Genomic DNA, 12,082 nt, shown 5'->3' with positions numbered 1-12,082 from the left:
ACTAACAGCACATGAGCTGCATGTAGGAAGTGCTGAGGCAGATTTTTATCAATGTGGGTCAGTATAATAGTTCTCTCGCCTGCCACGTGTTAATATGAAAATACAACTTTTAACCTCAGTGAACAACTTGTGAGGACGTCCCCTTAATGGACTACAGTGCTGCTGTGACATTAAAAATAAATATTTATTATGGAAAAGCTTGCACACAATATTTAATAATGCAGTGTACATAGAGGAGATTAAGTATGATAAGTTTAGTGTAAACTCATTATTAAAGCACGTTGTGAGTCTCTATAGAGGATTGTATTTTTCCTATAGCCTAATGCCTCATCCTGCATTCATTCTAATTAAATATTTACACAGTGGAACAATATAACAGCCTATTAATACTGTTTCCAGCTCCTATTTGTGAGCACATGATGTTTACACCATGGCTTCTCCTCTCAGACTAGCCTTTCAGACTTTTTTCCAAATCTAATATACCCATCCATAAATAGCTCACCTATCCAGCCCATATTTGGCATGAGTGACGTGACACCGGAGCCAATCCGGCGCGCTGAATCCGTCTAACCCCGCCTCTCCATGCTCCACCTCCTCACTAATGACTCCTCCGCCGCCCATTTGCCTTAAATGGACAAGCAGGGGAGTTGATTGACAAACCAAACGACGCCCCTTCGTTTACCAAGCCCCTCCCCTCCTCCGGCTCCCTATCAGTGTCTATTTTGGCAACACGGATACGCATGGAGCCTCCATCACCTCCAGTCTCTTTTACGCACCGACTCCGATAATGCGCGCAGGTACAGGGAGCTTAACCGCCACGTTTTCAGCCGCTACACCGAGCAATTAATCTCCTCTTCTGGACTAATATGAAAGAAGTGGATGTAGAGGTCTGACACAGCCAAGAAAGGAGGCATATTTCTTGTGGATCATCCTTGTTTTCCATCACCGAGCGTCAGCATGGATGTCTTGGCGAACCACAGTATCTTTCAGGAACTTCAGCTCGTTCACGACACCGGCTACTTCTCTGCCATGCCGTCGCTGGAGGAAAACTGGCAGCAGGTAGGCTCACGTCTCAACTTTCAATCCCAGCCGCCGTGCATCCTTCACCCCGCAGCAGCTTCCACCGCACATCTCTCCTCTCGCTCGATTTGTGCTCACACACGCGCCCAGGGATGCAGGCGTCAACTTTTTTTCCCCCCCCCCCCCTAAACGCGCGGACGTAGGGAGTACAGGGACAAATGAGGAGGTGAAATGCGTTTTTATCACTCGTATATCTGACATTTCTTTACGAGAGATGGCAAAGTGGATAAGATGCGAGCGCACGCCGGCGCGTAATAAAGCTGTCAAATGCAATTTGGGAAGATGAAGACCCGAATCCCATAATAGGGACTGAATTGGTCGTGAATAATACATCTACATCCCTCATATTACTGAGTTGTGAGCCCCCCTGCATGGAGAGAAGTCCCCTCTCTTATTCATAATAGATATCCTAACATGTCTGGCTTTGTACCATCTTTAAATGCAGTGGTGAAAAAAAGAAATGTGCGAAGGCAGTGTAGGAGAAGAAAAACTGTCATCTGCATGTTCTTTTCCACCCCCACTCTCTCTCTCTCTCTCTCTCTCTCTCTCACACACACACACACACACACACACACTTCCTTCATCCAACTTCAGTGGATGAATATTGAGAGAAAAGCTCCAGGATCCACGCGGCCACATGGTGATGGATGGGGGGGGGGGGCACCGGCACTTTACACGGCCATTACTGCTCTTTTACTCCACAGTCACATATCGCTCTTCTCTGCTGATATCAGTCCAGAAATCCACAGTGGAAAGTGTGTTATTATACCTGTGTTTGCGTTGGTTATGGCTGTGAATTTTCCACACGTCGTAACTGGTTTAAATCTTAATCCTATTTGTAGAAATACTATTTTTTTAATTATTAAATTGTTATCTTTATAGTTACTTTCTTTTTTTGTCCATACCCAAGCCCAAATAAGAGCCACACAGCCATCAGCCCACCTGCATTGCTGCTGTTATTACTGCTGCTGCTGCCGGTGATGATGCTTTCCATGCTGCACTTGACTGACCGAGCAAAAAAAAAAAAAAAAAAAAAAAAAAATCATTGCATGGAAATTTGATGCCGGTATTGTTCATGCAATAGGAGCTTCAGTTTTTCCCCACTTCTCTGCTACACGGGGGAGGAGGAGGAGGGAGAGAGGGAGGGGGTGGAGGGGTAGAGAGAGAGAGAGAAACCGGTGCGTGACCGCGGATCCATTCGTTGTGGCCAAGCAGCCTAATTGGCATCCTACTGTTAAGCCACCGACGCATCTTTTCATAACAAGTCTCCCAACTCCCTGCCTTCACTGTCAGTGGATTTTAAATTGCACGGGCCCACTTGTACCAAATGCAGTGCATGTCTCTCTCCTGCTTCTCACCCACAGCCTGCATATCAAAATCAATACCTAATGCAAATGGAAGAGAGTGAGCGAGAGAGAGAGAGAGAGAGAGAGAGAGAGCTAGCTCCATGTGCAGGCAAAAGGCTGGGAAAGCTCTGGATATGTCAGTTTTCTTTGACTGGAGCGACTGTCTGCTGCTTATTCTCCCTGAGACAACAACGTCCATTTTGGAATTGAAAAAACAATCGTCATGAAGTTTAACAGTCACTGTCTCATGAATATAGAGGCTTTATTAGTGTGAACCAAGCAGATACCTGCTCTCATTTAGCAGCTGCATGCTGTGAATCCATGAGGAAATGCCCCTTTTTACATGTGAAATGTCAGATTTTAGAGGTGAACCCTCCAGTCTAGGGTAAATGCATAGACTCATTAACAATAGTCACACATTTATGCCTAATAGCATCAATATATCTACATCATTGGAGAGGGAAGCTGACTCATTTTAAGCTATTTTAGAAAAGGTGTCATTGTCAGTGCATAGATTACTTTAAAATCATAATTCTGATGCAAAATAATTCAAGAAATTGCTAGAAATATCATTCATATGGTGTAAAAACACTTTTTTCAACCAATTTGCTGGCTTTGACTCAAAGCATTTGAAGCCTCGTGTCCCATTACAAGTCACTGGAGTAAATATCAAAGACGGTTTTTTGGAAACAACCCTTATTCGGGATAAGAAGATTGCATTGTGTCCTTTCCGAGCACAAGGATTATGAGTTGCCCCACACTTTGAAACCCCCGCAGCACAGACATGTTCTTGGCAAAGCGATCTGTGTGTTCATTGTAGTTATATGAAGATGGCACCGAGGCTCGCCTGAATACAGGAATTATGAGTAGTGACTCGCCTTAAAAGCTCTGTCTCCAGCCGGGGACGCGGAGTTTGAGCAATCCCCTCTGTGTTCCAGGCACAATTTAGAATTTGATGCTTTTATAGGCTGTGATGGTGAGATAGGAGGCTGTTGTAGCCGGCCCCTAAATGGCTCCCTCAGATGCGATGACAAGAATGAAGACTGTGTCCCCTGTTGGTGTCTGTGAGGGATGATTCAGGCGGTTATTGGAGGATGGGGAGCAGAAAAGGAGGAAAGTGTTTTGGAGGTCTGCAGATGGTACATTTGAGGCTGCTATTTGTTCCATTATTGAACCTAATGGTGCCAAACTGAACTGTGCTGTCTCGCTTCCAAATCCCAGTACAGTTGGTTGTTCAGAGTTGGAACAAACAGCAGCGCTGGGTTGGATTTAGAACAAGCAGAGCTGATCAGAACTCGCTCATTATTTGTGGAGCCCACTTTCCTTCAAAGCAAAGAGTACACGTGTTATTTTGCATCTTTATACAAACAGAAATGGCTTTTTTTATCTTGGCTGCGATTTCCAGTGCTTGTTATGCTCCTTTCTAAACTGGCATTCTCTCTGGTAAAACCACATTTGGCTTCACCATCAAACATTCATCAGCATCTTCAGAGCATTTAGATACGGACCTTAAAAAGACAAAACATCTGGATTGAATTTCAGCCTGATGTGATAGGTTTTTTTTTTTTCAGCTGCCTTTAGGTTCAGCTGATGACGTGCCCTCATCCACAGCACTTGACCCTGATGGGTAGGACGTAACAGGACACCACAAATGGCTGTCTGTCATTGACCTCAGGACACACTCCATACCCTCCAAGCACATATATTATGCCTTAGGGGTTCAACACACACACACACACACACTCATATGTACACACACGTATACTGAGTGCCTGATGCCTACCCAAGCGAAAATGTCTGCATGGTGCATTATGGGCTTCTATATGTGGATGTGGACAGATTGTACGTGGCATCTGTGTTTCTAAGTGTGGAAGGAGCGGCATGACGCTCCGGTGCGACCTCCATATGCAAACCCACGTGCTCAGATGCATTCACTCAACATCCACTTTTTGCTCGCGACTCAATAACACACATTTCCCAAGCAGGAGCAGCGGCGGCAGCATCAGCTCCATCTGGGGGTTGACTGGCGAGCGTAGAGGTGGGGGAAGTTGCCGAGCACGCACATTCTCCCCGCTGCAGGGTTTCGCATTTCACAGTCCAGTGGGCTGGACGACCCCCCCACCCCCAGGAGCGACGAGCACACGCAGTTAGACAGTCAGAGAAGAAGAGGGTACGGTGTTCAGAGGAAGAAGCACAGATGCAGATAGTTGGAGTTTTTCTTGTGCCTTGGCTGAGGCCTCCATGAGGAAAAAGTCACTCAGCTCTAAGTTGTTAAAGTTGTGGACAAGGCCAGAGAGATACATCAGCGTGGTGACGTCTGTGTCTGCCTCTGGAGAGGTCATGATGAGGACAGAAAGAGGATGAAGTGACAAAAGAGAATCTGCAGATAATGTGTGAATATCTATAAGCATCCATACGCAGCCGTGCGTGTGTCTGCGTACGTGCACGCCAGTGCGTATGTGTCTCAGTATGTTATGTAATCCTCAGTAGGCCACAGCTGCTTTCTCACACACAGCAGGCATGCCGGGGAGCGCAGCCAACTGGCCCCCTCCTTCCTGTCTGCGTCTTCCTCCCTCCCTTCTTCGTTCCTCCTTTCTCTCTCCTTCTCCCCCTCTTTTTCTTTCCTCTTATAGAATTAGCACAGTATGGATTTTTCATCTCTGCAGAACTGTTGTGTAAGCTCAGGATCTTGTGCGTTTTCCCCACGCTGCTCAGTTGTGTTGTAACACAGCCGCTGCCAGGTAACAATCTTCCCCAAGTCGCTCTGCTTTTGCTTTTTCTGGAGCACCCAGCACTGAGAATGAATGAGTTTAAGAAGTGAAAGTAAACGAGCTGCTCTTAAAACACACTTCGTGTCTTCTCTGTGACCTTTTACCGGCTGCTATTCGATATAATTTTATGCAAATTAAAATTAAATCAATCCTGTAACAGGCACAGCTCAGTATTCTGCAAGCAGGAGGAGGAAGGACAAACTGGGACTTAATCTTATTTGTCTCCAAAGAGCTCCTGGTAGTGTCTCTGCTCCTCGCCTGTGGCTTTATTAAAATGTCACATCAACTGTAAGTACGAGATGTGGGATTCCTGAAATCGGGTTTGGACATGCACCAAAGAAAAATTTAGTTAATTCCCTTTTAGTTTAACTGATGCCTGGTCCCGTTTGCACAAAGACTCTCGATATGTGATGGAAGGCAGGAGAGTAGCATCGCAGTTTCACCTCAGATGTGACAGCACAGCCATCCCTAATAGTTCACTTGCATTCATACAACACTGTATCACTCTCTTTTAGCTGCACTTAATTTCCAGGTTTCCTCAAAGCGCTCCTGTGCTACCTCATGACGCTCAGATGTCGAATATCAAATTGATTTCCCGTGGCGTTGTTTTGCTCACCTCTAAAATCGATAGCGGTCAGAAGATCGTGAAGATGGATGCCACGTAGAATCTATTTGACGTGACTTGGCCCGTGACACGCCGAGGCATGAAAGGAAGCCTTTGTGCGCCGGTGCACAATGCAGCATCTCTGCTGCTTTTAGGGTGTTTTTCCAGACACAAGGTTATTACTCAATGCATTGATTCTGAGAAGAGATGCACGTCTGTTTATGTGGGGAAAAGATTGTAATAAAAGAGCTATGAGTTCATCGAATTAGTATAAACAGATAAATGAGCTGTAACTGCAAAAACTCAATTTGGCTCTAGAGCAGCAGCAGTTATCTTAACAAGACAGTCCCTGCTGTCTAGGAGCTTCACTTGTGCGTGCATTTAACTTGTTATTTCACCTTATTTTAGCCTCCAGAGGTTAGAACATCCTCTGAATTCATTTATCTCTGCAGCACGCATGCATCCTCACATGCACATGCACAGGTTTGAGTGCGTGTTCTTTGCCCAGAATTTCATTGCCTGGCTTTGATTTTACAGGATATTCTCTTGAGATGGGGATGTATTTCATGCGTGCGCACACACTGCCACATGCGGGTGCGCAGGTTCGTGCGTCTGTGTATGTTGTATAACGAGATGTGCGGGCGACCCCCTGACCCAGTAACATCCATTCTGCCATAAGAGCGCTTAGTGAACTCTGTCACCTCTGTCTCATCACTCAGGCAGCTGAGAGGCGATTGCCAGTGATAGGTGCCTGCTACTGCTTTATGGGCGTTGATGAAAAGGTGGGAAGCGCTGATGAAAGAGAGGACGGCGGAGGAAGTATTCATTTGTCTGATGGTTTGGTGACTGGCAGAGAGAGAGAGGGAGAAGGGTGAGGGGTGGAGGAGAGAAAGGCGGCGAGGAGGGGGAGGGGGGGTGAAGGGAGAGGAGAGGACGGGGGGGGGGGGGAGCGTGGTGAACAAGCACATCTTTATGTATGGCTTCCGTCTGCGAAACGCTCTGCCACCCCAGGTTTGATTAACAGTGAGAAGAGGAGCCAGTCATTTTTTTCGCCTCACACCGGCACACATGGCTTGGCAATGACTTTCACATCATTTGAGGCGAAATCGGGAAGCCGTTACAGCACCTTACAGTGATCCGACATGCTTCGCTTCTGCCATCCGGCTTGGCAACCGCAGGGAGAGAAGAGAAAAGAAGAGAAGTCTCAGGGACTCATTTTATGCTTTGGAATCACTATCGACCCCCCCCTCCCTGCCCCCCCCCTCTTTATCTCATGACTTTCTCTTGCTCTCTCCCCCTTTGACAAATTCTGCGAAGACAGTTTTGACGAAGTCACAGCTGCCTTGTTTGACTTGCCCTGCTCTAACCCCTATTTAAAGTCAGCCTCTGCAACAAAAAAAAAAAAAGTTGAACGCAGGAGAGTTATGCAATCAAAATTTGGCACAATGCTGAACAAAGACCCCCTTTTATACAGAGTGCAACATGAATAAAAGGCATGGAGAAAAATTTGCTGAAGAAACTGTTGCATCAGAAGTATTTACATCTAATTTAAGACAATCCCTGTTATTTCAATAAAGTTTTCCACCATGAGAGGACGAGCAGCCCTGCGTTTGAGAGGAGCTGCTTTAATATCTGACGTTGCTGTTATGGGCGAGGGATATATAGTCTTCGCCTGCTTCAATGGATCAAGTTTACACTCATAAAACGCTGCCAGAATGTGGCAAACGAACAGCTGTTTGACTTTTAATCACGTTGGTAATGGGCTTAAAGGAATAGTTCAACATTTCAGAAAATAATTTGTTGTCTTGACTTGTAAGGAGGGAAACAGCAAACTAAATCTGCTTACTCGCACCTCTAAAGCTCTGGAATTAACATGTTTTATCTTGTCTGTTTAATTTGTGGAAAAAAACAAAGCGTAACATCCTGTGGGACTATTTTATTTTTTGCCGGGGCGCAGTGAATTGCTGGAATCTTGTCGTCAACTGTGACACTGTGCACGGCCAAGAAATATTATTTCCCAAAAATATTCCTTTAAGCTATATTCTGTCATCAGCTTTGAAAATACATTCGTGGATGTGTTTGTATCAAATAGCTGAATCCAGAGTGCTAACACGGTATCTGACTTTTATCTGGGCTTCAGCAAAGAGTGTTGGCTGTGAGGTAAACATCAATCAGGTGATTCACCATAACATTGCCGTGTAGCTGCCGGCAGGTTGCTCATTGTAACTGACTGTATCTCATCAGCTCATCAGAGTGACAGTTTTACCTTGTGTGTGTATTGTTCCATGAACTCATCACCGTGAATCACTCAATGCAAAAGGGCCTTGACTATGTGAAGAAGTAATACTTGGTTGTCTTGGTTACATTGCCGGGTCCGCAGTTTGTTTAATCCTCCAGCCTGTTCACATATTTGGAAACCCACCGGCTTTGATAATGGCCACATATTCACACTATGTCCAGGCATTTTATAGCCACCGTTGGCTGTGACATACCAAGCGTTACATCCCATCCTCCTGCCTACCTGTTGCTAGGCAGCCTTGGCAAGCAGGAAGACCAGCTTTGGCCTATTTGTTTGTTTAGCTGTCAGTCCGGGAGGCTAATCCCACCCCGAGGGGCTCCTAGCCATCCAGAACCAGAGATCCAGCCATGTGGGCCATCGCTCTCCGAAGATTGAGCGAGAGAAAGGGGGGGAGGAAGAGGTGGAAGGGGGGAGAGAGAGAGAGAGAGAGAGACAAGGGCAATTTGCCCTGAGTAAACACCGCTGCTTGTTGTTGTCATCTGAAGCCAGCCATCAATCACAGCCCTAAGCTCTTGGTGGTGACAGCCGCAAGGACGCGGCGCGCTCTGAAAGCGGTTGGATAGTTTATAAAGCAGTCAGTGGTGAAGATCACAGCTGAGTCGCCATAGAGCAGGCCTTGTTGACTTTTAGAGAGCGTGTGCTTTTGTAAAAGGATATTATCTTGGCTTGACATTGCAATCAGGGAGTCCAGTATAGACGTTTCCAATGCTGTATTATGTAAGCGCCAGAAAGTTTGTGTCTTTGTGAGAGTCTATGCAGTCAGGCGTATGTGTGTGTGTGTGTGTGCGCACGCGCTTTGCATGCTGGCCTCGACGCTCAGCTGCGGCCGTCCGACATGCAAAGCCAGTGGTGTTTTTCCACCTGCCACGGCTCACTGCTCCAAAGCTGCCCGGCTGGTTGGCCAGTGAGTCAGGACCTTTCTCTTCCATCAGTATCTCTCTCTCTCTCTCTCTCTCTCTGCATCACTCCATCTGTCTTTTCTGCAAAGATTCCTCATCCTCCCTGTATTTCTATTTTTTCCTTCCTTTAGTTTCTTTTGTCATCACTCTTTCATTTTAATTGTGCAAATTCCCTAATGAAATTTGCAATTAATCAAATCACCGAAACCTTATATTTTCAAGGCCCTTGGAGGTCTGCAGCCCCACTCCACCCCTTGGATGGACTAAATTGGATGGATAGACTAGGTCGTGTTCACAAAATATAACAAAGTCTTATTTCTTTTGGCACAAAAATATAAATTTACTATGAAATCAAGTTTCAGTCTACTTCTTTGTCACTCTTTCTGTTTCTCAAAGCTGCTTTACAGTGTATCGTGTGTGTTTTGGCAGCTGGAGAGCAGAGGTGAGGACTCAGATGGGTGGTCAGGAACAGATTAAGCATGTTTTCCATTGTCAACAGCTGATGCTAACCTGACTGGAAGATTGAACTGGGCCCCCAAATTACCCTAAAGACACTGGTGTCTGCAGCCAACTGGGTACGTCATGTAGTTTCTATCGTTCCAAGCCCCTGCAGGGTTGAGTTGTCTGAATAAGATACGACTTGCATCCTCAAAACCAGGCGGATTCAGCTTGAACTGGGATGTCAAAGTCTGAAAGTGCATTTTTCTTTACTATGAAAAAATATTATTTTGACATGCACCCTTTGGAGAAAAAAAAAAAAAAAAAGGCAGTAAGTGTCAGCGTAGAGAGACAGAGGGGACAGAGAGGATGTTGCACCCTGCTCAACTCCTCCAACGAGCCTGGGAAGTGCCCTTCTGTGATTTAATGAGACCTGTGGGGAGACCCATTCATCAGCGTGACAGTGTACCTCTGTTTCCCATTGTTCTGTTCTGGTATGTGAGGCGAGCAGTGTGTGTTTTAGCCTTAATGATGGGCTGGCAACCCTTTGATTAGATGAATCTCCTGGTGCTAATTAAGATTTGGGCTGCCAAAAGACATCTGTGTTTATGCCTTCCGCCCTCTCGTTTCCTCGGATGCATGGTTGCAGCTCACGGGATGTGTTTTTCCAGGGGTGGTGATTTTGCTGTTTTGGTCCAAACTGGGAGTTTTGGTGGTGTCCTGTGGGCTGACATAAACAGCAGAGCTTTGGGCAGAAAGCAAGTCGCCGTCTCAAGCGACTCCGGGTGCAAAAATTGTTCACTTTTTTCCTGAATAGTGGATTTTAAGGAGATAAAATCTACCTGTCGAGTCAATAATGAACAAGAAATTAATTCTTTATAATTATATTGTAATTTAATTTCTTCAAGTAACAGAATCTACATCTATTCATAGATTTTTTTAATTATCTTTCCATGTTGAATGCAAGAAATGAATCACTGCTAAGTCAATAGACACAAACTCCCTCTATCCGTGATACAAATGCCAGTTTGTGACTTAAAAACATTGAAGAACTCCTGCTGTTGATGTTTTTCCCATCTTTTAACTAAACTGATGGTGTCACATAAATGTTTCACTACCCAATTCCCGCTTGCTTATTTTCAGGGAGGAGAATTTGATAACTTATGCTAACAAGAGCGAAGGCACCCCCCCCCCCCCAAAGCCCTCCCTTCCTCACATCACTCGTCTCCGAGCATTTGCGTGGCTAGACGGCACATCCTCCACACTCTCTGGTTTACTGCTATGTGTTATTCAGTCTATTGCCCCAGATATTATTTCATTGTAAAATGATGCCAATTAGTAAAGCCAGTCGCCGGTGGCTGTGGTCTGGCTCCTTCTCTGTTCCGGCGGGGAAAGTTATTTGGGTCGGCAGCTATTTTCAGCCTGTGATGTTGCCAGGAATACTTTAGGGAGCAGCCACTGTTTTATAAGAGAGCACATCAATAATTTTCATTGGTGTGTGTGTGTGTAATATGTGTGTGTGTTTGAGCAAGAAATTGAAAGAGAGAGAGCTTCACAGACAGTTTATATGTGTGTTTATACCCGTGTGTGCATCAGGAAGAAAAGTGGCAGTTTTCTCTTAAATATTCAGCAGAGCAGGTGGTGTGTGTGTATACTGTACATGTGTGTGTGTGTTTATGCACACACACACATGCACTTGTTCCTATGTTGCACACGTTCCACTGCAACTGTCACGACCTCGCATTCACTTAAAACACATTAATTTGCCAGCCTTTAAACTATAACCTCAAATCTTAAGTCTGGGCTTCAGCCTTTGCCCTGTAATCACCCGCTTCTTTCAACTGAATGCTCTGCTTGCAGGACAGCAGACAAGGCACACACACACACACACACACACACACCAGCACGCACAGGGAGCTAAAGGCCAAAGTCAATGAGTTCCTAACACCTTTCTCAGTTCCTAACCACCCTCTCCACTGAGCAGCCCAACACAGTCAGGATGAAATTGGGGTGAAAAGTCCTCACACTCGGCTTGTGCCAGCCACTCTGCACTGCAGGGTGAACGGGTTCAGCCTGCCGTGCCGCCTCCGCCCATCTGCATACAACCTAAACTCCCATGCACTCTCACTATCTCTTGGAGGAGAGCCCACAGCAGCAGCAGCGGTGGCACGGAGACATCTTTCAATATTTTAAGCAGCTTGGGCTAATCTTAGTCGCTCAGGTTTGGTTTTTGAAAGCATTGGCGGAATAATAGACAGACCGACAGCGCCCCACCTCCTGTTTGCACGGTCTCGGATGCACATAAAGTCACCGCGATGCACACACTCTTGCGTAACTTCACAGGTTCCCCCCCACAAACACTCACTCCCAACACGTCTGCGACCCTGAGCTAATCCACCTTGGCCTTTTGCGAGGCTGTTCCACTGACCTGCTTTTCGCTGCTCATGCTTGTTTTCTTCCCCGGCCCGCTCGCAACAAGCGCAAACCCCCCCCCCCCCCCCCCCCCCCAAAAAAAAAAAAAAAGAAAAAGAAAAATTGGAGACTTACAGTGATAAGCAGACTTGAGAGTCCTGCCACTGTATTGATGGTAACCTTTGCCATGCCGTTGGCTGCAGTGAAACCCTTCACAGCGCCTGGCTCCAGCA

The 12,082-nt window shown here is 46.0% G+C and overlaps 1 protein-coding gene across 1 annotated transcript in view; it reads left to right on the top strand.

Annotated features, from left to right (window-relative positions):
- The first annotated feature begins 866 nt into the window (after positions 1-866).
- Positions 867-12,082, top strand: part of LOC111233963 (Krueppel-like factor 7) — a 33,675-nt gene continuing 22,459 nt past the window's right edge. The window contains exon 1 of the mRNA XM_022761902.1: positions 867-1,059. Coding sequence (XP_022617623.1) covers positions 958-1,059 — 102 coding nt within the window. The 5' untranslated portion in view covers positions 867-957. The remainder of the gene's footprint in view (positions 1,060-12,082) is intronic.

Source organism: Seriola dumerili, unplaced genomic scaffold (assembly GCF_002260705.1).
Source record: "Seriola dumerili isolate Sdu_G_001 unplaced genomic scaffold, Sdu_1.0 BDQW01000019.1, whole genome shotgun sequence".
Taxonomy (NCBI): Eukaryota; Metazoa; Chordata; class Actinopteri; order Carangiformes; family Carangidae; genus Seriola; species Seriola dumerili.
This window is presented reverse-complemented; position numbering and strand designations above follow the sequence as displayed.